Raw genomic sequence first — 25914 nt, 5'->3', positions numbered from 1 at the left:
CTTAAACTCTGTAGGCCTGGGAAACAGAAGAAAAAGTGCAAAGTGAAAACTAGTTTTCATTTTCTTTTATGTATTGTCAGAATGGTAAATCCTGTACTGAAGTCCAACCAAAGCATAATGACTTGCCAACTAAGTTAGGATCAGCTTAAATATTTGAGTTGGCAAATAAATTATTCTCTTTTGAAATATTTTGATGAAAAAAACAGCATTTTTGGCTTTTCCCAGTGTAGGAGAATCCACATTCTTCTCCTAGCTGATATGTTTGAACTTCTTAGTAATAGCTCTGCCTCTGGGATTCTTATCTTGTGATTACATGAACTGAAAAAGAAAAACTGATGAGAAACTGATTCTTGAAGGGTGGTGGATTATCTAAAAATTGGACTGAAGTTCTGTGTGACGATTTTCTTTTTTCTTCTTGCCAGGGACAGTTGAGTTTCTAACTCTGCCTGCCAGTCCTTTACCTTAATTTCTTCTTCTGGCTTTTGAATTCCTTAAGTTATCTTTCCACTTAAGTCTTACTCTGTTTTTTTGCACTGATAAAAAAATCTGCCAAGGATTATTAAGAACAAAGCCCTTTAGCTCAGGAAATCCCCAAGCTGCTGTTGCTGGCAGCTGAGGGAGTATTCTGGAGAAGGACTGCTCCCTCCATGCCTGCCTTGTTGGAAGACTGTTATCTTGGCCATTGCTGAGAGGCAGGAGAGCGGGTAGATCATCTATAGTCTGACTCAGTGCAACCCTTTTTTTGTGTTTTTTTTTTTTCCCCTCCCTTTTTTATGTTCTTACTGCTGAACAGCAGTCAAGCACCAGGGGTGATGAGGTTAGCAATGTGCATTGGCTAAGGCCTTGCTGCGTTGGCTGTGCAGGAATCGCTGGTGTTTGAACTCTGCTGCTGGGCCAGCAAGCTCAGAGTTAAAGTACTGCCTCATTTAAGCAGAAGACTCTTGTCTGTGTGCATAGGCTGAGGCAATGCTTAAATTAACATTGCAGTAAGGACAGGCTGTCTCTTACTTGAATTTATCATTAGCTTCAGCTTGGAATGGTTTTCTTCATTTCTGCAGCTTCCCTAAGATTTGTCTTTTGGCTAAAAGGGTGTGCTTTTTCTCCTAGATGGCAAAGGTGAATAAGTTATTCACCAGTGCAGCTGCTGAGATTTGCTGTTTCCTGAGCTGTACCACTTTAAGGCTCTTTGGGTTGCCTTTCACCTGGACAAAAGAAACAAACAAAGTTAACATACGTTTTTATTCCTGCTAAGTGGATTTACATTCTTTGAAATGCCTTTCTCTCCTAGGGAATTGACTCTTAGTGCTTTCCAGAAATAATGTGATCATGTGGGTAAGAGAATACTCGTTTCCTCACCTGTCACTTATTTTTCATAGTGAAGACTTTTACTGACCTGGAAAGACCTCCTCTGTGATATTCTTCATAATACTCAACTGTAGATGTTATAAGGTTCTATTAATGCAGTGAAGAATGGGAAAAAGGTTTTAGTTTTGCCTATATCACAGTATACTGATTGCATTTAACTTGAGGGTATAATCATGCTGGTGGCTGGTCATTGTCATGACTGCAGTGCTTTTTATCCGTTTTTGGGGGGGAGGAAGTGTCAATCCAATGTGCAAGCAGGGAGGAACCTGCAGTTAGAGTGTTTACCTGAGAACAGTCTGTTTCCCATCAGGAGGGAGAAGTTGATTCGGGCTCCAGTTCTTCACAGTAGGAGAAAAACCTGGAGCTATTTTTAGCATTTTGAACCTGTTCATTCTCATTATCCTGAAAAGAGTTTTGCCCGATGAGTGTTGGCATAAGCTCTTCTGAGCTCTATCTCAATGCTTTGTGTCTCAAGTAAGATTGTCTTTATCTGTTTCAATACCTTTGCTGTTTAGTTGCAAATAGCTGTTATAAGATATTTAGACCATTGTTCATCCCTTGTGCGTTACATAGGTGCTGTCCTCAAGACAAGAAAGATCCTTGGTCTGGTGGTGAACGCAATTTTTCTAGTTGACAATTCGCAGTATTTATTGAACTTCCCTAGTTCCTAGAGTAATTGGAAAGCCTCATCCATTTTCGAGAGCTTAATCAAAACACATTTGGTCTTGAGTATTTGCTAAAGAGAAATGTGAAAACGGTTGGCTCTTCTCAGGAATTTTGTTGTTTTGCTGCTAGTGTCAGCTCATGAATGTCTTTAACCTGTCACAGTTTCCACAGGTTTCTTAGGCAAAGCACCAAATTTCCATCAGTAATTTGTAGTGTATTCTAGTACCATTCCAGCCTTTGGGTGTAGGAAATTCCCTGAGACACTACACAGGGGATATGCTAGTTACTTCTCTCTGGTTTCTCAAAGGCAGGTGTTAGGTGCTGTTCTCTAGTTCTGTGGCAGGCGTTAGTGACTGAAGTGGATGAAGGGCCCAAGGAGGACATCACAAACCCAAGCATAATTCCTTCAGGAATTCACAACTAACATCAACCACTTGAAATGCAACATAGACAATATTTCACCAGCTGAGTTTACTTGGAACTTGTTGATCATCTTTGTGGTTCACGAAGATGGAAGATTATCTGCAGAAAAGGTTACAGGTTTCAAACATGGTGATTTGGGGGAGGATGTGAGCTTGAAGTTTTTTCAACACAGCTCTGCTCTGGGAGCTATGTAGTGTATCCTTCCAGGCCAACTCTACGTCCTTATTCATGTATTTTGTGTGTCTACCTGATGTGGTTAGAATCACAAATCACAGAATCACAGAATGTTAGGGATTGGAAGGGACCTCGAAAGATCATCTAGTCCAATCCCCCCGCCGGAGCAGGATTACCTAGACCATATCACACAGGAACGCGTCCAGGCGGGTTTTGAATGTCTCCAGAGGAGACTCCACAACCTCTCTGGGCAGCCTGTTCCAGTGTTCAGTCACCCTCACCGTAAAGAAGTTTTTCCTCATATTTATGTGGAACCTCCTGTGTTCCAGCTTGCACCCATTGCCCCTTGTCCTGTCAAGGGATGTCACTGAGAAGAGCCTGGCTCCATCCTCATTACACTTGCCCTTTACATATTTATAAACATTAATGAGGTTACCCCTCAGTCTCCTCTTCTCTAAGCTAAAGAGACCCAGCTCCCTCAGCCTCTCCTCATAAGGGAGATGTTCCACTCCCTTAATCATCTTCGTGGCTCTGCACTGGACTCTCTCTAGCAGTTCCCTGTCTTTCTTGAACTGAGGGGCCCAGAACTGGACACAATATTCCAGATGCGGCCTCACCAGGGCAGAGTAGAGGGGGAGGAGAACCTCTCTCGACCTGCTGACCACACCCCTTCTAATACACCCCAGGATGCCATTGGCCTTCTTGGCCACAAGGGCACACTGCTGGCTCATGGTCATCCTGCTGTCCACTAGGACCCCCAGGTCCCTTTCCCCTACGCTGCTCTCCAACAGATCTGCCCCAACTTGTACTCATACATGGGGTTGTTCTTGCCCAGATGCAGGACTCTACACTTTCCCTTGTTATATTTCATTAAATTTCTCCCCGCCCAACTCTCCAGCCTGTCCAGGTCTCTCTGAATGGCTGCGCAGCCTCCCGGTGTGTCAGCCACTCCTCCCAGTTTTGTGTCATCAGCGAACTTGCTGACAGTGCACTCTATTCCCTCATCCAAGTCATTAATGAATATATTGAATAGAACTGGTCCCAGTACCAACCCTTGAGGGACTCTGCTAGACACAGGCCTCCAACTGGACTCAGTCCCATTGACCACCACTCTCTGGCTTCTTTCCTTCAGCCAGTTCACAATCCACCTCACTACCCGATCATCCAGACCATACTTCCTCAGCTTAGCTGCGAGGATGCTGTGGGAGACAGTGTCAAACACTTTACTGAAATCAAGATAGACCACATCCACAGCTTTACCATCATCCATCCACTGGGTTATGTCCTCATAAAAGGCTATCAAGTTGGTTAAGCATGACTTCCCCTTGGTGAAGCCATGCTGAGTGCCCCTAATGATCCCCCTATCCTTGATGTGCCTAGAGACAGCACCAAGGACAAGTTGTTCCATCACCTTTCCGGGGATGGAGGTGAGGCTGACCGGTCTATAGTTACCCGGGTCCTCCTTCTTGCCCTTTTTGAAGACTGGAGTGACATTCGCTTTCCTCCAGTCCTCAGGCACCTCTCCTGTTGCCCACGACTTAGCAAAGATGATGGAGAGTGGCCTAGCAATGACTTCCGCCAGCTCCCTCAGCACCCGCGGGTGCATCCCATCAGGGCCCATGGATTTATGGACGTCCAGATTGCTTAATTGGTCCCTGACCCAGCCCTCATCTACCAAGACAGATTCCTCCTCTATCCTGACTTCTTGTGGGGCCGCAGGGGTCCGGGGCTCCTCAGGACAGCCTCCAGCAGTATAGACAGAGGCAAAGGCGGCATTCAGTAACTCCGCCTTCTTTTTATCCTCTGTCTCCAGGACCCCCACCTCATTCATCAGTGGGCCTACATTGCCTCTAGTGTTGGCTTTACCTGCAATGTATTTGAAGAAGCCCTTTCTGTTGTCCTTGACCTCTCTTGCAAGGTTTAATTCCAAGGAGGCCTTAGCTTTCCTAGTTGCCTCCCTACATCCTCTGACAACAGACTTATATTCCTCCCAAGTGGCCAGCCCCTCCTTCCATGATCTATACACCCTCTTCTTCCACTTGAGTTTGCCCAGCAGTTCCCTGTTCAACCATGCAGGTCTCCTGGTACCCTTCCTTGACTTCCTACCTGCTGGGATGCTCTGATCTTGAGCTCGGAAGAAGCAGTCCTTCAATGCTAACCAACTATCTTGGGCCCCCTTACCTTCTAGTACCCTGTCCCATGGGATTTCCCCTAGCAATTGCTTGAAAAGGCCAAAGTTGGCCCTCCTGAAGTCCAGGGTTGCAATTCTGCTAGCTATTCTGTTCCTGCCACATGAGATCCTGAACTCCACCATCTCATGGTCACTACAACCAAGGCTGCCCTCAACCTTCACCGCTTCAACCAGACCCTCCTTGTTAGTGAGGATAAGATCCAGCAGCGCTCCTCTCCTAGTTGGCTCATCCACCATTTGCATCAGAAAGTTATCATCAATGCACTGGAGGAACCTCCTGGACTGAGGATGGCTGGCTGAGTAGGCCTCCCAGCAAATATCAGGGTAGTTGAAATCCCCCATGACAACCAGGCCCTGTAATTGTGAGACTGCTCTCAGCTGCCTGTAGAAGGCCTCATCACCCTCCTCATCCTGATCCAGTGGCCTGTAATAGACACCCACAACAGTATCACCCCTGCCAGCCTGCCCCTTAATTCGCACCCACAAACTCTCAACTCGCTCCTGATCCCCCCCTGGACAGAACTCAATACATTCTAGCTGCTCACTCACATAAAGAGCAACTCCACCACCTCTCCTTAGCGGCCTGTCTTTCCTGAACAGGACATAGCCATCCATGACCACATTCCAGTCATGCGAGGTGTCCCACCAAGTCTCTGTAATTGCCACTAGATCATAGCCCCCCGACCGAACACGGATTTCTAACTCCTCCTGTTTATTCCCCATGCTGTGTGCATTGGTGTACAGGCATTTCAGGGAGCGAGCTGAGCACACCGATTTCACCCCAGGGGGATGGGAGGCCTCCTGGTCTACCTCAACACTAGAGGGTTGCCCCAGTGGTGCAAGCCCAGCTACTACCCCATCCCCCTTCGAAGAAGATCTGGTTGTTTACAGTGTACCACAAAGAAGTCTGATGCTGAGGTGGTTATTTGGGAAACCTTTAAAGTTGCAAGGTACAGAGTTTTTCTTCTACATATGCTATGTGAATGATCTTCCAGAATCAAAAGATACATCACTGGGGTTCTTCGAAGGCACAGCTGCTCATTCCATATAATAGTAATGCACGTACCTAATTGATTAGAGAGAAAAGCTGCTTACAATAGATTTTTCTGCAAAATAAATAGCTCTGTCTACTCGTGAAAAGTCCTGTGCCCTGTTTCCCCAATCCTCCTTCCCCCAGCTGAATACAGTCCTTTTGTATCATTTGGTGGGATTTTTTCCTTCTGAAATACTTTCATGCTTTTCTTCTGATTTTTAGAAGACATGTTTTACTGATTATCCTCCAGAAACCTCAAGCCTGATGAAGAAGCACTGTTTTATTTTTCCATGCCCACAGGGTTTATTGTGCCTGGAAACTTTTACCATGAATGTGCAGAGATAGGAAGTCTTTCTCTTTTTTTTTTTTTTTTTCTCTTCCCACCCTCCTTAGATTGCTAGCTGGAAAGAGAAAAGATGGGAAATCTGCTTTTACAACAAATAGGTGGTGGGGTGGGGAGCAGTAAGGTGGAGAGAAGACAGGAAGGAAGAAAATGTTATGACTAGCATCTCCAGATCTAATCTGTTTGTTCTAGATTATTTTTCTATTTTTTCTAGGATTTTTTCTCATGGCTAATGGAGCAACATCAATGCAGTTCTGCAGGCCTCACTATAGAAGGCACTGCTTAAGGGCTGGGGTTTATTGCATGTCTTTGAGCCACATTATAAGGGGAAGCTGTTTGTTTTTGCAAGGTCAGGTCCTAATTTTCCACTCTAAGATGTAATTTTTCTTCATACCTGATATCAGAACTAGATTCTGGTTTTGGGAAGGGGAGGAAGAGAGTCTGCCAGGACTAAATACTGCTCTTCGTTTTTCTTAAGCACAAAATGCCAATTCTTTCTGATTTTTAAGACCTTTTTAGTGTACCAGTCCGGAAAATGTCTTATTTGCATAGAAGATTAATGTGAGGGCTTTTGAATAAGTATAAATTCACAGGTGCTAATAATATGCTGTTTTAAAAATGTTTTATACATTGCTTTTTCATTAATTCCATTCTCTCAATCCTTGGCCCCTGTCACTAGGATGTGGAAGGGGGGGAATTGTTACCAGGGGATGAAAGAAAAGCTACCTTCTGTTTTCACTCTAGGGATACACGTATTATTTCAGAATATATTCAGCCTCACTTGGTTGGTTTTCCAAAAGATGGATTAACAACTTCTTTAGGGTCTCACATGCATCTACTCTTTTTCTTCAGAGATCTGACATACAGCAATAATAACTTGCTTTTGAGCAAGACTTCCTTCTCACAGTACCAGAGTAGTGTTCTTGTGAGTGAGGATCCTGATTTCTAACCTGTAATTACATTAAAGTTTTTGCAGCTGCTGAAAGCAGACTGGAAGGTTTTAATGAAAGGCAGAAGGTTTGACAGGTTTTAACCTGCAAGGGAATCTCAAAGCCGGGAACGTCAAAGATTCTGAGTTATATAGGTGTTGAATGCATATTAAATAAAAACTTGGCATTACTTTTCTGAATGACAGTTTAATACACAGTCAATGTAGTGTAGTGGAATAGAAAATCTAATAATCAGACACGTGTATACATGATAACCTCACATACTTAATTAAATGGTAGATCAAGAAGAGTTGGGTGCTTGATGTCAACTGCTGATTAATCACTGTTTTATGGCTAGCTTTTTTCTTTTGCGAAGCTGTGAAGTGTGTTTTAATTAAAAGATTTGTTTACAAACAACAATGAACTGTCTCTGTGTAAAGGGAGGGCAGCATTATTTCATTTTATAGATAACATTGATTTCGTAAGAATCTACTTCAAAGAGATACATCCAGTGCCTTTGAAAATCAGCATACGTGGGCCCCTGATACAGGAAATCATTTAAATGCTTTCCTTTTCACATGAAATAAGAAGTGCGCATAAAGACTTCCCAAAATAGGAATGCTGTCCTGTAAGAGAGTTTCATTCATACTGCTAAATATGGCTTAGGAATGTAACTTTAGATGTTGGATTTAAATATATTGACCTGCGCTCTTTTTTATTAAAACTGAAATAGCTGTAAATGATGTTATTTCCATCCAAACATTTTACCTAGCTGTTGTGAGTGAGAAAAAGTTTTCTGTTGGGGAATTTAAATAAATTTAACTTTGAATTAGCAAACTTTTAATTACTGATTCTGGTATTGAAAAAAAAAAAATAAACCTGAGCGCCCATGTTTGATATATGTGCATTATGAACTCCCCTTCCTCCCAGCCCATGGGGGTGGAGTGGGCAGCAATAAAACTCAGTGAAACTCCACCCCAAGCCTCCTACAAAACACCCAAGCCAGGAAGGCTGCAACTGTTCAAACCTACGTTAGTTACACTCTCCACCCCTTGTCCCTGCAGACCTGACTGTAGGGTTTAACCTTGTAACAAACTCCATCCCTGCCCTGCAGAGCAGACAGCCAAGTTACTCCTCTGGTTACTTAATCACAGCATGCTTACAGCAACTGTGGGAGGCCCAAAGGACTCTGTTTCTGATGTACCAGGGTGTCCTGTGTCCCTGGGGCAGGTGCCGGTGTCCCTGCTGGGGCAGTGCTGCTTGGGGCTCACCCCGACCGAGGGTTTCACTCTCAGCACAGCCCCTCTGCACCTTCCTTTGGGTCCTGTGGTGGGCTGGGTCCCGGCCTCAGGGCTTGAAGTGGGACCTGTCCCAGCTCTGCCCAACAGCCCCCCTGCCCAGAGGAGCACTCTGGGGTCCTTCCAGCTCTCTGCTTAGCCCATTCCCCACAGCACCCACACATGCATGCAGCGGGCGTGCTGCTCACACCACCTTACAGCAAGGCACGTTTCCTTTGGAGAGGCGAGGGGTGACAGGAGGTGGAGGTCAATGTGTGGTGGTACCTTTGCTGTTGCTCTGCCATAGGCTTGCCCGCCGGCCACAGTCACTCCTGAGTCTCCTCTCTGTCCCTGCCTGGGCAGTTTTTCCCTGTTCTGCAGAGCTGCAGCCCCTCTGCTACCAAAAACCTGCTGGTGATTTCCAGTGCTTCTGACATGCAAGTTCTGGATCAACTGTTAGTTATCTATCCAAAAAGTCTCAAAAAAGAATATGCTGCTTATCCATTCTTACAATGAAATCTGGTATTATATACAGCTAGAATGAAATTAGTTATAAGCTGGAGTTAGATGTTACATGAGTACCATACCCACCTAGTCCTTGTAAGAATATATATACAAATTTTGGGACCAACTTCAGTAGCAGGACAGCATTGATATCTTCTTGTATGCTGTAATAATGTTCTGTTTGCACATATCTTTGAAGGAATATATTGTAAGCTCTATCTTATGTTGAGCATGACATCCAGATGTAGCACTACTTAATCGATTTCTTTTTCAAGGGCAGTTGTGTAATACTTACAGAGAATTTCTAGGCCTGTGTTCCTGGTGTTTTGTTGTTAGTCTACTGATGTCTTGCCATTTCAAAGGCAAGAAAAGCAGCTTGTTTCCAGGCAGCCCTGAAGTTTTTTTCTTTGCATGTTAACACTACCTGCTTCTCTGCTCCATGTTGGTCTGAATTACAGCATGCTGAGGTTTAGTGAAAGAAACTGGGGTGCTGGGGAGCCAATGGAATCTTAAAAATTAATTTTAAAATATGTTTAACAAAAGGTCGTAGCAGATATGCATTTTGCAGTGTATTTTTTTTATTGTATTAAAAGAGGAAATGGTGCTGGTTGTTTACCTTTCGCAGGTTTTTACTTCTTGGGCAGTTAATATTCTAACTGACCCCACCTCCACAAACCAATTTGGCCTTTTATCATTAACAGCTCTAAAGAATTATGTAAACAGAATTGAAGAGGAAAAGCACCTACAGGTCATGAAGTCAGATATTGGAAAAGTTCAGCACTGTAACAGACGACACTGCTTTAAGAATCTGATTTTTTAATTTCTTTTGTTGAGCCCTAAGTTGAGTTAATTCAGCGCAAGTGTAACAATTCAGTTTTTAATAGAAAACCTGTAGTAATAGAGTGATTCTTTGCAGGAATCCTGCAGCTGGCAAGTACTGGCTGTGGCATCTCATCAGTTTGGAAGATGTGATTTCTCAGATGAGGGAGCATATAGAGCTCCAATGTGAAACTTATGAGATTTCTCCTTTCCCTTTTTATATTTCAGTTATCTTTTTTTTTCCTGAATATTGGTTTTCCCCTTCTCCCTTTCCCACTGTCCCTTCTAAACTTGTTTGTGGAAGATGTAAAAATCTTACTCTGTTGCTACTTAATTTTTTTTCCCCACTCTAGTTCTGTACCATGAGTTTTCTCTTCAAGGGAAAACCACAGCTATGGTTGATAATTTTAGGTGTTACTGCATAAATTCCTTAAGCCTGATGGCTTAGCAGAAATGTTCAGCTGGATAAAGTTTTTAGGTTTGGGAAGATAAGACGTGTATTATATGTTAGTATCAACACATGTTATTGGATGCAATTCTGAAAGTATTAAATGTCAACAGTACGTCAGAGATGGTGGGACCAGGCATGAGTGCCAGGAATTGTTGTGATAAGCAGTTGCCGATGTCTGTAGATGATAGGGAGAACTGTAACCCATCTGCTCTGAAGCCATGTACTGTTTCAGAGGAAAATCTCTGCCAGGTAAAGATTTCTGTTAAACACCAAAAGATGATAGCAACCCCAGAGGCTCCAGAAGAATGACCTGATTGCAGATCTTCACAGACTGCAGTATAATTTTGAGTACCAGAGAACTTCCCTTAATTGATTTTTTTTTTTTTTTTTGGGGTGCATAGCTTGATTTGGTGCTGGTTGTCACCAGAGTGGCATATTGCTGTCCGCAGTCAGTCTGCAGTGAGCGCTCCTGGATGATCTGAGCAAAGGCTGATAGTGAACTGTCAGAGTAAATAGTGTTTTGTTGTGTAGTGTTGATTGGATACGATACCAGAGGATGATATTTGTTGCAGTTTGTTTTAATCTTGTTTGCACTCTGGAATGCATAGAAGAGATTGAGTTTATAAAACAGCACTCACTGGTTTTTTAATTATGTGGTTAACTGGTCCAGGAAAATTAATACTTCAACAGCAAGTGAAGTTAGTTCATTCTGAAAACAAACATTAAGTAGGGATGCTGGAAGAATTAGTCCTTGAGAAAGCATTTACGGGTAATTTTGTAGTTGGACATGTTTGTTCAGCCATTACAAGTGTTGGAAGTTTTTATTGGGAGTGGGCATTTTTATCTCATGAGTAAAATCTTGATAAGATTATCTAAATACATGCACTACATGTCTGAATGCACCTAATTCAAATGTTTTATATGATACCATCTCCTAGTTTTCATAGGTAATCTCTTATTTACTGTCATTGTCTGCAGAGAGAAGAAAAATGGACATGTTGAGTTTCACCAATGTGTTGTCAGAACATAGCAGAAGCTCTGCACTCACCTTAATGGCTTGCAAGAAAATGCTTGTATTCGGGCCAGCTGCTTTTTGATCATTGCCTTGGTAGTCATGGAAAACGGACTGTAATGCTGGTGTAAAATTAGGGGCAGTTCAGGAAGTTCACAGGCTTGCAGCTCCCGCCCTGCGGGACCCCCACCATGCTAGTGTGCTGTTAAACATTTGTGATAGAGTGCCATGTGGTGAATATGAACTATTTTGTGTCTTTGTACAAGTGAGTGAGCTTCCCAAGAGAATTGGGGGATGTATGATTTTTTTTCCAGTGTGTTAAGTCTCATGAATTTCATCCTGAGTCATATGATATCTGGATGGGATTTAAAGATCTGGAGAACTTTCTGATTTTTTGCTTTTCAGTTTCCAGAGTTGAGTCCTTCGATAAACTTTTGCTGTTGCTTTCAGTGACTCCCACTGAGGAAGGTGATTAGCTCTTTATCCTGAGGGTAGTCAGTCTGTAGTTTATGAGCTGTTTCTTGCTCTCAAATACTTCACTATTGCATGATTGTCAATAAGCCCCTGATAGCCCAGAAGTTCCCAGCGAGAGGAGGAGGTGAACCAGCAGGGAAGGCTGAGGTCAGGATCATGGGGTCGCTTTAGGAGTAAATGATCTGAAAACTGGATTCCAGAACAATGTGGATTAAGTTGAAGAGAACATGGCCTGGCAGAAAGAGCAAAATACAGCGTGTTAGGAAACTAAGCGGAAATGTAAGTGTGAGGGGATGTCAGGAACAACTGCTGTTCTTATGTTTAATGCATAATTTTTGAATTGGAGAAGTTTTTCCCACCCACACTGTGGGTGCCTTGCTCTCTGGCTTGTTTATTTTTAAGAATGTTGTAACTTGAAAACGTTGGTGTTCTTTGAAACAAACCTTTTGGAAGGAGGCTGTTGTGGGTTGGCAGACCTGTGTTTTGGAGTTTTGATGCTGATCTGTTGCAGGCATCCTCCTTTCCTGTTCAGTAGGAAGCATCCTGTCATTGTCCCTGCAGACCTGTCATGGTAGGGGCATGTTCCTTGTTCTCACTGGGAGTTACGAGGCTGGAAGGCCTCAGTTCCCTTATAATTTTCAGGATATACGATACTTGTGGAGAATCTTGTCTTGGGCACAGGGCTGCATGCTCTAAAATACTCTTTCCTATGCTCACCATACCTATTTGAATCAGCCTTCCTGGATACTTCCTATCAATCCCAGGTTCTGTATTTTTTGTGCATTTTAAGCACCACTGTATTTCTCCTTCATTATTTATGAACTGTTTTTCAGGCTTCTTGTTTTGTTTGCTTATAAAAATAAAATATGCCTAAAAGGTTTAAATTCTACCCCTTCTCCTCCCCTGTAAACGAAAAAAACCACACGCGCACAAAACCCAAACAACAGTGTGTGTCTAGCACAGCAATTTTATTTTGGTTAGCAGTTCCCTTTTACACTCAGTTAGGTTGCCTGGGTTTGTTTTTTGGGAGACTGATCTTAGCTATTGGGAAAACATAAATCTCACCCACAACATAATGGAGGCACTGGAAACACTTCTCATAGTCCTGTTGCGTTCTCTGATGTTAGTTTGGTTACGTAAAAGCATGGTTTGTTCTCAGTTCTCTTGGGGAAGGTGAGAGTGCTGAGGGGTTCATCCGTATAGTCTATCCATAGATTGTGTCTAAAAACGTCTTTCAGTTCAAGCAATAGTACTGTAATAGCAGTATATTATTTAGTGCACTTCACTTGCCTCTTTGGTCTCAGCAAAAGCAAGTAGCTTTGATGAAATGCTTATACGGCTGGTGCTGATGATCCCAAGCTGAATTCTTTCCCATACTTTGGGGTGACACAGTGTGACCTGAGCGTCTGCTTCCTAGTTATATTTTTGATCATACTTTGACTGTGCGTTTGTGTCCGTGCTCCTTGTGGCTTGTTTTTTCTTCTGCATTTCTTTCTTTCTTTCTTCTCTTGCAAGTTGTGCAGGATTGACCTCCTGCAGTTCAGCCAAAACAGGGGAAATGCAAGCCAGTATCTCACAGGGAAACAAATTTTGCCTCTGATGCAATTCCAGCATGTTTTTCTAGGGAAATGTAAATGAGATGTTTTATTCATACAAAATCAGTGTTGCTCTGTTCTCTTCCAATTCTCATAGTCCTGGATGAGTGCAGGAGGTCATCTGCAGATTCAGAGTCATCGCAAGAGCACTAAGTTTCTATGTAAGTTTAATATTTCACTGTACTACAGTACTGAACATTAGAAACTTTTGCAAATGTACCGTTGTTTATATTGAGTTGCCAGCAGAAGAACAAATTTGAAATTCCTGTGGAGGATATATGATGTTAGAATCGAAAGCATAGAAACCAAATAAAGATGCTTTGCAAAAGGAGCACACGGGAAGTGGGACAGACAGAAACTTTTATTTTCTTGCCTCATTCCCAAGAGAGAATCGGAGCAGGAACTTCTACTTTAGCACCTGCTCTGACTTCCTCCTTTAGTAACAGGCCTGGTTGTTTTTGTAACCCTTTGTGCTTGGTTTCTTTTTTTTTGTTCTCTGGATTTGCAGAATTAATGAATTCACTGGTGCCACCTTGAAACAGCTTTCTTTACTGAGTGAATGTTATGCTGTACTCTCTAACATCCCAGGAGCAGATTTGCATATTTTTTTAATTATTTTTTTAAATTGCAATAGTAGGTTATCTTTTGTCACTTGAGTGACCATACTACTTTGCATGCAAACAGCTCACTTTAGGAATGCGAGGATAGCTTATAGCGATTTTACCTTCCTCTGAGGAGTTACAAGGTTTACTAAATCGTTTGTAGAGAAATAGACTTAGAGGCAAAGATGGTAAATAAATAATGCAAGATCAAACAAGTATGAGTGACAGAGATGGGAACAGAATTTATCAGTACTCTCATCTCCTGTCCCATAAACGGGAGCTCGCACTCGCTGCCTTGCCCTGAACTTCCTGCCCCTTCCCTTCTGGCAGTGCAAAACTGTGTGTCTGTCTGTCTGTCTGCAAGGCATCAAAGCTGGGAAAGGGATCTAGACTTAAGCTTGCTTCATTCACCCTGCCTCCGAAGTTAAAATTAACCATGAGAAACTCTCTAATCCATGTCACTGTGTAGCTGCTCAAGTGCTCGTGCAGGCGCTGGGCACGGGGCAGCCTGGGCTGACAGGAGAGAGAAGCTAAAATTGCTTCCTTTGGCTTGAGCTTAAAATGTTTGTGCTTAGTTCGGTGGAAACTCTTCCTTACAGAGGAGCCTAAGGACATCTTTGTTACAGTGTACTTAAATCCTGTTAGTTTAATTATATAGTACGCTTTAAAGCCTTAAGAAATACTTGCATAGTATTTTAGAATGAAACAAAAATATACATAATATATTTAACAGTGAGTGCAATTAACTCAAGATTTAATATTGTTTAAGAAAAAAACTTGCAAATGCATTTTTGAAAAATAACTTGTGATGTCCCTTTGCAGAGGATTTTTTTTTTTTAATATGTAAGACAGTGATATACAGAGGATATGATTTGTTTGTCTTAAGGTTACACTATTTAACTGTTCTTCTGTTATCTCTAATCTGCATTGATTATGGGTTCCCTTACTGCCGTGCTGATTTCATACAGTGTATGTGACATAAGACCAGCTCCGGCTCTTTCCATTTTGCTTCTTGTTTCCCAGCTGTGTGGGCACTTTTTATTTTTCTCATTTGCTCCCCACTCCTCCTCGGTCTGTTTGAGGATAGCTCACCTTTCTCCCCGAACTGTTGCGTATAGCTTGGGAGGTAATTCTGTCAGTGTGATTTATTTTCTTTCACCTGGGCTTTCTTGTTATAATGTCCTTGTTTGTGGGGTTTTGTTGATTGTTCATTTGTCTTTTGATAAAGAAATAGAAATAAGCACCTCAACACTCCTGCTGGGTTTTTCTTGATTATCCTCTTTATTCCTATTTTAACTTTTTTGTTTAAATGATTAACTAAATGATTAACTAAGGGATTTGCTACAGCCTCATTAAGCAGCTCTTTCTTAGGACTAGCTTTTTGCCATCCCAGGGTCCTGAGACAAATCCTGACTATTCCAGCCACCACACTTGTGGGAACACATTATTTAATTGAACTCTGACTTGGGCCAACAAGGAATTCAGATCCTCACACTTTCCCTGCAAATGGTATTTTCTGACTTCCAGAAGCACAAACATGCAAGAGCTGTCAAACCCCAGAGAAGTTCTTGGCAAGAAGACATGGTTAAAGCATAAGTAACCAGGGCTATTTATTATGTGCTGGTGATAATGGGAAAACAAAGAGAAATAAGAAGGGGTTGTCAGAAAAATGGATATTCACAAGATGACTTCATATGCCTTTTTTCCTAGGACAGAATCACTAATAGAATATACAAAATGTAAACAATTTATTATGGTATTTATTTATGGAGTTCTTTGACTTTCTTTTTGATGGTAATCCACTTTATTTGCTTGCACGTAGAATCTGGATGTAAACAGGACATTTCAATCTCCTGTCTAATTTCATATGTTCATTTTGTCTGTGTAGGAGAGAGTAAGCTGGTTGTAAATTATGTGGGCATATGTAACCTACTGGGGACCATGTCCATTCTTTCTATTTAGGATAGCTAATATAGACTGAGAGTTCTGAGATTTTGAGTTATATTATGTTTTATAATCTTTGCCTGGAAAATATTAGGATTCTGAAATTTGATGATTCTCTACTCATGCCAGGAAATGTCTGGCATCTTCTGCAGAGTAATGTATTACTCTTCTTTCATTGTTGAGGCAGTTGACACAAAATTCTGCATGAAACAATAGCACTTGTGCGACCTGCCAGTTCACTGGCAGCTGCTTTTTCTTGTATCTTTTGTGATACTTCAGTACTCTTCATTGCCTGGGGAACAGGGAATCACATATTCTGCCTGTGCAAAGCTTGCCATACAGTGTCATTCAGGATTTAGATCCAGTAGTTACCCCAATAACTTAATAAAAGCACTTATTTTCCAGAAGAAGTTTGATTTTGTTTTTACAGTTCTTTTAAGTTTGCTGTGACAACTTTAGTGATTTTCTTTAAATAAATAAACTCAATTAATGGTAGGATACTAGTGGAAGTTGCATACTAAAATATTGCATTGTGTTGTCTCCGTTGCTTAAACTTACTGGATGTTAAGATTATTTGCTGAGTGGTACTGTTATGTCATTCATTTATTTAATATGTAGGTTGAGTAAAGTTTACTGATACCAGTGATGAATTTGGCATAATAAAGTTAAGCTAATCACAATGTCCAGTACAGACAGGCATATCTTTTGTGTTACAAAATACACTTATTTGTAAACAACAGTAAGAGTGACCTAACCATACTGTACTTACACAGCTTAAATAAAAGAAATCTAAACTACTTAGTTGTTTTTTTTGGGCAGTGACTTGATATCTAGCTGGTCATTGCTGGATGATGTTTTATGAGATTCCAGTTGTTAGCTAACGATATTTGTGGAAACTTGTGGGAGGAAGTGTGGTGTGAGAATTTGGATTCTTGCTAATGGAGTTACTGGTATTCTTTACAAATCCGTAATCTCCATTAACTGATATAGTTTGGTAGTTTTTCCAGCTCTGGGTTTTATAATACAGAACAGAAAACTAGCTTAGCTTGGGAATAGCCAGTGAACATTGATCGTACTGGTTTGGGCAAGTTCTGTAGTTACAGAAATAAGCTGATGTGAAACTGGATGGGTATAATCAGATATCTTCTGAAAGCAATGGAGATGCTTGCAACATAAGGCAGAGCAGCTGTCAAAAATGTTCTTGTGCAAATGTGGTTATCTTTATTTTTGGACTAACCAGCATTTTGTCTTCACAACAGCTATACTTCTGAATGGAAGTGGCTTGCAGACAGAGCTAGAATTGGCAGCCGTTGGACATGGCTTCAAGCCCAGATTTCAGAACTAGAATACAAAATCCAACAACTAACTGACCTTCACAGGCAGATACGTGCCACCAAGGTATTGTCTGTAAGCTCAAAAATGAGCTTTTCAAATAATCTTTTGACATAATTTCTTGTAATATTTATGTATTTGGTTCTTTGTTGTTGTTGTTTGTTTTGCCCTAGAGTTCTTGTGTCCATGCAGGTTATTGCATGCAAAGGTTAATGAGAAAGACATCAGGAACTAAAAAGTGTTGTACCCTAGAGGCACCAGTGCAGGGCTGGGAGTCAGGAACTCTTACCTTCCTATCTGTGATAGTTAGTGTCTTTGTTAGGGACTTTCAGGGGCTCAGCACAAGGTACTGCATTTATCACACTAGTTTTTCCCTCTGCAGAAGAGGCAAGATATGGTTTTCAGGTGGCATGGCTGGTTATTCATTTTTGTGTTGTGGGGTTTCAGGGTGGGTTTTTTTGTTATTTACAGTGCGTGTTTATTCTGAGGATTAGCTAGTTAATGTTTGTACAGCACTTTGAACAGGTCAGGGATTAATTATTACTAAAATTCCAATGTGTGTAACTCATGTACTAGTTTTTATAAATCAAACTGGCTAGACAGTGGGAAAGTCACATTCCTAAAACATTAATAATCTATCTATCAATTTAATGGGTTCCCCAGGTCATTCTCATGTGTAAGAAGCCAAAACCTGTGATAATTCTGGTGGTGTGATAAGGGGAGGGCTCTTTGACTCTCCATTGATGAGCCTCCTGTAGGTTGTCTGATCTGTGCTGGGGTCAGATAAGCACAGATGGAGAGGAGCCAGAAGATGCTTTAGACTTTATGTGGCTGAACGTGAGACTTAGAGGGGGTTAAAAAGGAGAGGGAAATCACCCCAGAGAGCATTTCCCTCTGAGCATGTGAAAAAAAATTATTCCCTCTTCTCCTTTCTCCCTCAAAGCCCTTCTTTTCATATCCAACTTTATCTCTCTTGCTTACAACTATTCCCCAGTCAGGTTTTTCTCTGAAAAATAATTGAAGAGCCTTTGTTTGAGGGTCTGTCCTGCCTCTGTGCCCACAGAAGTGAAAGGAGATTTTGTATTTTGGTGAAGGGTGAGAATGCCTGCATTTTATTGTTGTCGTAAATAACCAAGACATGCACACTGTTACACCCAAAAGCTATCAGTCTTTGGGGTGGCATAAGTCCCATGAGCTGCAGAAAACAGAGAAATAAACAACAGAGAAATGAGAGAAAGAACATTCTTTTAGTCATGCATTTTCTTCGCATTAGGTGGTATGTTGGCTTGGAGCCTAGTCATCTTCCTGGTGGAGATCTTTAATGACATTCCTTTTTGCAAACTTCACGCCCCTTTTACCAGCTGTGGTATTCAGTATTTGGCATTGTGTCCTATAGTGAAGGTAGACACAAATTTTCTTCAGCTGTGATTTTTTTTGTATGCATGTTTGTAGTACACCAGTGCAGCAGCTACAGAAGGACATGTGGGCTGATAGAAGAGCTCTTTGTTTTCATTTAGTGGCTGCAAAGTAGTTACACAATATCATTAGAATTTTTATGCTGTGTTTAATGGTTTCAGAGTGTTTTTCATGTGTTTTGAGTGGAAAAAAAAGTGATTCATAGCCAGTGAACAATGATTTCAAGCAAACCGCCACTCCTCTAACACCATAATACAACAGGAAGGGAGATGGTTAAATTGTGGGCAGTTTCCTGGCCTACCACATTGTGTCTTCTGCATCTCTACGCACACAGAAGTAGCAGTTCTGGATCTTTGAGAGTCCTTCCATCTAAACAAGTGTATATCTGCAAAACAAAACAATTCCATTTAAGGGGGAGAGGGAGTTCATTGCCAAAATCTACTGGTTGAAACCCATTTAACTTACAATTCCTATATAGTCAGTATTAGTCTTCCAGTTCTTTACTTTTCCTCTTTTCTTCTGGGCCTGTTCCATCTCTCCCTTTTCATGCAGTCTGTCAACCTTCTCCTTCCTTTTCTGCTTTCCTCTTTCTGTGCTTGTCAACAGGATTCTGCAACTTAATAAAATTCCAGTGGAAGGGAGGGGGTCCCCCTCTTTTCACCACTTTTCCTGTGTGTCTTCCTATTCCTCTGACTTCAGAATTTGTGTTTTAGACTTTTGTGGGTTATTTTTTTTTGCCTCTCTCTGTGGTCATGACTTATGATTCTTTTACTAAGAAGATCTAAAGATTCTAAATTCTAAGAGTCTAAAGCTGTTGAGCTAGCTTGTCTTCCTGTTGTGGCACATAAAAATTAGATCTATACTTGAATTTCTTTGAACATAATGCCTACTTTGTAACTGCTGTTGGTCTGCAGATTGTAGTGTGATACTCTCTGGATTCATTTCCATCTGCTGTAAATGGAAAAGCACAGATGATGGGCTACTACCTGATAACGAATGTGGAAAATCTAGTGTTGACTTGATGGAAATCCAGAATCTCTGAGCCCCTTTTGGGCACTAAAGCAAGTTTTCAAGCACCTACATTTGTTTTTAGAGAATATCTTTGTTCTCAGCTTCGAATTTTATAACTCAGTCAGGGGAATAAGTTAAGAGATACAGTGAGATCAGGACAATTTCACATTTTCTCCTAGTCTCCTCTTTGAAGTCTCTTTGAGACTTACTTTCATGTTTTAGGGCAAGTTGCTGCTGAGGCAGGAGTCAAGGTGTGAATAAAACTACAGGATCCTTAATTTTCCACAGCCACAACCTAGGTGAAGTCTTCCTTGCTAAAAGAAATAATATAGGGCTTCCTTGTGTTGACATGGTGACAATCTTCCCTTGCTTTTTAGAGGAATATTCTCACTAGAAAGAAAAATTTGAGGCAGTGTAATTGAATGGTCCCATTCTTTCAATATCTGTTTGATATTTGAGTAACAGTCAGTGCTTAAAAGCAAGTAAGTTTTTTCCCTTTCTCTTTGAAAAAAGCCTGCAGAGGTTTGATAGCCTTTTCTGAGCATTAAATTTATTTGCTCAAGATAATGACAAATGAAGGGACTATTTGAGGAACTGGTTTTGACTGTTACAAAGTTATTTTTGCTTATTATTTCGTTTAATGTTTTAAGTTGTTAATCCAACTGAGATGTTACCTAGGATTGTATTTGACACTTGTATTTTTCTAATCTGTCACGTGGAAAACACAATGGGGGTATTCTTTTCTTAGTTCCGTTTATGAAACTCTGTTATTTCCCTGTCATATAAAGTTATATTTATCTTATTAGGTGACATTCTAGATGATAGACCATGTCTGATACCACATTTGTGCAGATTGTCTTGAAAATCAATGAGATTGCTGGAGTATTTAGGATAGTTACCTCTGTAATTATGAAACTAAAAATGCTCGCCTTAAAAAATCACTTATTAAATTGTAAAAGGCTTTTATTTTGAATTGTATCCATCTCTGCTACATAAAAAATAATAACCTTGATGTTTTGCTTAGAACATGGATAGGAATACGAAAAACAGAGTGCCTTAAAATGCCTCTGCAAAACTTATTGGCTGCAAACACTATAACCAACTTCAAATCAAAGGGTGGTTGTTTCGTACAGAAAAACCTCTTCTTAAATCAGCGGGCAAATGATCATATAGTTGCTCTAATAAGTATGAGTTTCTGATTTGAATTTTGGCACAGATGTTTAAGCAGTGGTATAACACTAGAGTGATTGCTGTTATAAGGAGTAGCATAAATGGTGCTGCTTTTCGTTAATGAAAATACCCACTCTTTCTATATTTTAGCTGTTAAGTGTATTTAAAATGTAGTTTAAGTGCTCCAACGAGTTGCTGGGAGGATTTAAGGGGATGTGCCAGGTTTGAATGCCCCTTAAAAATTATTTAGGAGGGTTAATCCTTTGTCAACCAACTGTGTTCAATTGCTGTTGTCTAGGGGATGGTGATCTTAGAAGAATTCCCATTTCCAAAAGACATTTTGAAGAAGCAAATACAATTGACAGACCAAGAAGCTTTATTAAACGCCACAGGGAATTCGCAAGCTGCCATTGAGAGACAGGATTCTTTGCAGGAGCATGACTTTGAAATGTCACCCAGCAGTCCTACCCTGCTTTTACAAAACATGGAAAAACAGGTAAAGTAAAGTAAGAACTGAACGGTCAATGGAGCCAAATGATTTACTTCAGAAATAGGGCAGGTTCCATGGTGATGACTTCCAAAAAGGAAGATATTCTGCAGTCCTGAGAGTGGTTGCTGATGAATTGAAGGGCTTAAATAACTACATTGTACACCAGGTTTACAATTAACCTTTTATTTCTGACGTGTCTGTGTTACCGCTTTGTTTCCATCAAAGCGGCCACATAACAACTTCTAATAGCTATCCACAAACCTGCCTCTCCTTTATAGTTAGGTTCAATGTAGAGTTGCCACAGATTGTATCAGGAAATACTTACGTGAGATGAAAGAATACAGCTGAAGGTGGAGGTATGTTGCACTTGAAACAAAAAATAAAAAGCCCCAACAGAGTTGTTGGTCTGCCTTTTCAAGCATCATAGGACTCCAGTTTGGAGCTGAGGAATTCCAGGTACTTAACAGGCAGAGCGTAGGCGTAGCTGTGAGCGGAGTTTCAGTTCGTGGTGTTCAAAACAGTCATTTCCAAGGTTAATTCCAGGAAATACGATATAGACTCCAGCAGGGTTTTCTTCTGCTAGAAAGTACATAAAGAATGTGGTAGGATCACGTTGCTGAAGGAGACAGAGGAAATTTGTTTTCAGAATGAATTTATGCAGCTAGCGTAAAGCAAACCTGACAAAGGCAGTGTGGTGCATTAATATGTTGCTCTGCCGCTGTACATAAGTTCTTGGTCATATACATGTTTTTTAAATGGGGCAGAAGTAGCTTTAGGTACTAATGCCTGTTCCTGAATCTCTGTGCCAATTTTTCTTATTTGATAGTCATATTTTCCCGTTCTTAAAATGCTCCTGTTTGATAGATCTTATCCACAACAGACAGGAGTGAGGAAGCAATGAAACAGGAAATTTATATGCGCAGTGCTGGCAATTGCATTTTTAGAACCTGGCAAATGTCCCCTCTTTAAGTGATTACTTGGAGAAATAAACACACTTTTGTTTTCTGTAAGACATTGGACAATTAAAGTAATGGTAGTGTGTTGCCTGGTATCTAAGTAGATACAAACAGAGGTCCAAGAACTTTGATGATCTGAAAATTACTTGGAAGGTGTTCTTCATTTAATGCATCTAACAGATTACGTCAGATTTCTTCCCTTTACACCACAAAAAGCTTTGGTGTTTGATTTGCTTTTTGACTATCAGTTCTGTACATCAACCTTAATCCTGAAGGTCTGAGTTTTTTCTTGTTCAGTGTCAGGAGTAGAAATGCTGTAGGCTGAAGTACATCTACAGACATTCCCACAGAATTCTTCAGTCCTGTGCTAAAGTATTTCTTTGTTAAAAATAAATAGTTTTACTTGTGAACAAAAAAATTCATAAAGAATACAAAGTGACTGAGCCTGGCAATTTTTATTAATATTGTTTTCAAGTCCTTTTCAAAGCTATGCAAGATTTTAAAGACATGTATGTTTTTCCTTGTGTTTTGGAAGTCTGCCTTTGTTTTTGTGCTTTTATATTCAGTAGAGGCTTTGCTCCTTACAGACTGAATTCTGTTGAGATTTTTAGATCAATCTGCTAAATATTTTACTGGCATCTTGTTTGCTTTGTGCAGACCTTTTATAATTGACTTGCTATTTCTGTGCTTTAATATCCATCCCTGAATATTTTATTTTGACATGAAATTTTTACCTGACTGCATCACTTTAACATAAACGGAAAAGACATGAGTTGTAATAAAATGGAAAGTCATTTTTTCTGCCTCTTTCTGCATAAATGGTAGTGCCTCAAAATGTAAAGAAAACTTACTGAGTAACCTTTAGCAATTCTTGTTTTAAGCAGTCTTAGTTCTGAATGAAAATCCTACAAAATAATTTAAAAGTTAAAAAAAGATAGTATGCCATTTCAGATACATTTAATTTCTGTTTAGTGTGCAGCGCAAGTTTCCTCTAAGAAAGCTACATTTATTGTGAGAATAGCCTTTAAGGTTTGACATTTAAAACAAAAAAATCATTGTGAAATATTATCTAGAGTCAGTCATTGCTTTATAAGGAGAAATTCTTAGTCTTAAAAAATTAGCTGCATTTTTGGGGGGCCAGTTCTGAAAGCCCGGGTTTTGGTGGGATGGGGGCTTCTTGTTGCTATTTTTGAGGATACCAGAACGTTTTAGCAATTTTGCCTGTAGTTACAATAGTCCTCCTGTAGTTACACTTCCTTTTGTAACAACACCTTTGTCAAACTACAGTGAGCAATGAAGAGGATTCTTTTAACAAGAAAAATACTTTGAGTGAACAAAATGTGCAATGAGTAGACAGCAGACTTTTTTTTCCTGTAGCAGCTCTGGGCTGCAGCTATTGTAACATCAGCTATAAAGTGTTCTGGTTTCTTTTGCCTCTACCTCTGGTTAAAATACTGAAATCACTAATGTGTTTTGTATACTACTTATTCAAATGTATAAACAATGTCCTTGGCTGGTTGTTCAGGGTTGTATTGTTTTTTTGTTGTTTTGGGTTTTTTTTTGTATAGTTGAACATAGTAATTGTGAAAGAAAAAATATGCCACTCTTGATTATTCACAAGAAGAAACTAAATATGATTATTCCATGATGTATGTGACTGGAATCCCAAGTAGGAAGAAACAACAAAAACCCAGGACCTTTGAGCTGTTGAGTCTGGATAAGAATCTGACTACCTTTTATTTTTTTTTTTTTTTCCAGAGTGCACAACTGAGTGAAATCATCAGTAGCCTAATTGCTCCACTTAATCTGTCTCCAGCTTCTTCATCTCTTTCATCCAAGACCTGTAGGCACAGACAGTTGGTCAATGGCATCTCCTTCAGGTGGGTGACAGCATGGTAGCATTTTTTTTGAGAATAATTTTTGGTAAAGTTATGTGGATGGAACTGATAATCATTACAGTAATAAATCAGGAAAAGATAGCTGCTTTCTGCAAGCTTCAAGAGTAGTCAAGTCTTGCTTGTAAGGTTGAAAGTAGTAGGGTTTTGTTCTTAAAAACATCATAAAATTATGCAGTCACTGTAAGTGCATTTAAGTACTGGGAAGATGAATATATCTATGAAGTAGTGAATAGATACAGTAAATAACACTCTACTGGTTACTTTAGACTTAATGCATTCAGTCATCATGAGTGCAACTTTTATTTCCTGGAAAAGTGACAAACTAGACTTTACTAGATTAGTAGCATAATAAGCAATGTCACCTGTGCCTCAGCATGGGTCAGTATCAGTTTTTTGCAGCAGCTTCATTAATTTTAAGCATATCAGTCTTCAAGACAAGGCCAAATTTGTCTTTGCCAGCTCCTTTTTCAGGAATTTGGAGATAACATTTTTCCATTTGTGATCTTTTGTTCTGGATGGATATACCTTCCAGGACGACTGTAGCAGCCCAAAATTAATATTGTAGAAAAATGTTTCTCAGTACTACTCCATACTTCTTAGTAATTCCATCTTTTATTCAAAGATTTTAAAATACAGTACAGGCTGTAATCAGTATTAGTCTCAAAACAGCATTAAGGTAATTGACTACAGTGCCGTCTTACAAAAGACCTGGGTATATAGGATATTTCTCCTGAGATACTGGTAATGTGATTTTTGAGGATGGAGTGGTTGCTATTATTCATAGGTCTTAATTAAGTGCAGGTGGATGAAGAAAGCGTTCCCTACTAGAGCTGGGGAATTTATGACAATGTCTGCAGCAGCACATAATTCCCTGGCTCCCGGCTCCAAGAAGAGCTGGCCATGCCGTCTGTTTCAGCAAATTTGCCGCAGAGGCTGTAGCCTCCCACAAAGAGATTATAATGAGCAGCTTGGATGGGCAGCTTCTTTAACTGCCGTTTGTTCCAAAGTGATTGTGTGGCTGTGCCCTAAATTTAAGGATGAAGGGGTCCTGTCATGTAGCATTCATGCTCCTGACATATCAGTTGTTTACAAATAATGTTGGGGAAAATCAGAAAATTCCTCTGAGTTTTGGAATAAAAATAGCCCTAAAATAGGAGTTGCTAATAGACATGTCTGTGTGGAAGAAGAGAGTAATTTAGGCTGTTAGAAGGCTATGTCTTGACTCTATGACTTTTTCATGAAACAGATGAGGAAGGGTTCCTGCTTTTAAAAATGTTTTAGGAGTGTATGAAGTTGACTTCATGATGAGGGACTCTAATGATGTAACTTCAAGCCACTTCTATTCTGATTTATCAGGCACTGTCCAAAATTAGTCCTCTTTCCATTTTATGAGCAACACAGTTGATTGCTCATGAAGCACTCTCTCTAAGGCTGGTTGTTTTCTACTCATGACCTATAAAAGCCTGAAGAAGGATGGGAAGACTTGCAAGATTTTCTCAATGCTGTGCTCTATACTGGAGTTGGTGAGTTAGGTGTTGGAACGGAATCTGAAAAACCTGAGACCTTTCTAGATGTCATCTTAAAAATCAGTTAAATAGTTAATTTTAATTTCACACTTCTTGTGAAGTGTTTTGAAATCTGCAAATGCATGCTCTTCATTAAAGATGGTAATTAAGCACTATATAGAGCGATTATCATGAGAATCCTGCAGGGGAATTCACTGCCTCCTCCTACTTTTTTTGATTGTGTTTCAGTTTTTTGTTGTATTTTGTTGTTGTAGTAGTTTTGTGTGCAATTAATTGAGACAACTGCATACTACAGTTAACTTAATTTCTTGGC

General features: G+C 40.3%; 1 protein-coding gene across 2 annotated transcripts in view; it reads left to right on the top strand.

Annotated features, from left to right (window-relative positions):
- KANSL1L (KAT8 regulatory NSL complex subunit 1 like) overlaps positions 1 to 25914 on the top strand; it is a 69832-nt gene that overhangs the window by 9279 nt on the left and 34639 nt on the right. For both annotated transcript variants that reach the window (XM_068407179.1, XM_068407180.1), the window contains exons 3-5: positions 17062 to 17200; positions 21030 to 21227; positions 23936 to 24057. In XM_068407179.1, the coding sequence (XP_068263280.1) occupies positions 17062 to 17200; positions 21030 to 21227; positions 23936 to 24057 (459 nt within the window). The remainder of the gene's footprint in view (positions 1 to 17061; positions 17201 to 21029; positions 21228 to 23935; positions 24058 to 25914) is intronic.

This window comes from Nyctibius grandis, chromosome 9, assembly GCF_013368605.1.
Source record: "Nyctibius grandis isolate bNycGra1 chromosome 9, bNycGra1.pri, whole genome shotgun sequence".
NCBI classification, from domain to species: domain Eukaryota; kingdom Metazoa; phylum Chordata; class Aves; order Nyctibiiformes; family Nyctibiidae; genus Nyctibius; species Nyctibius grandis.
Note: the sequence above shows the minus strand (reverse complement) of the source record. Positions and strands in the feature narration are given on the sequence as shown.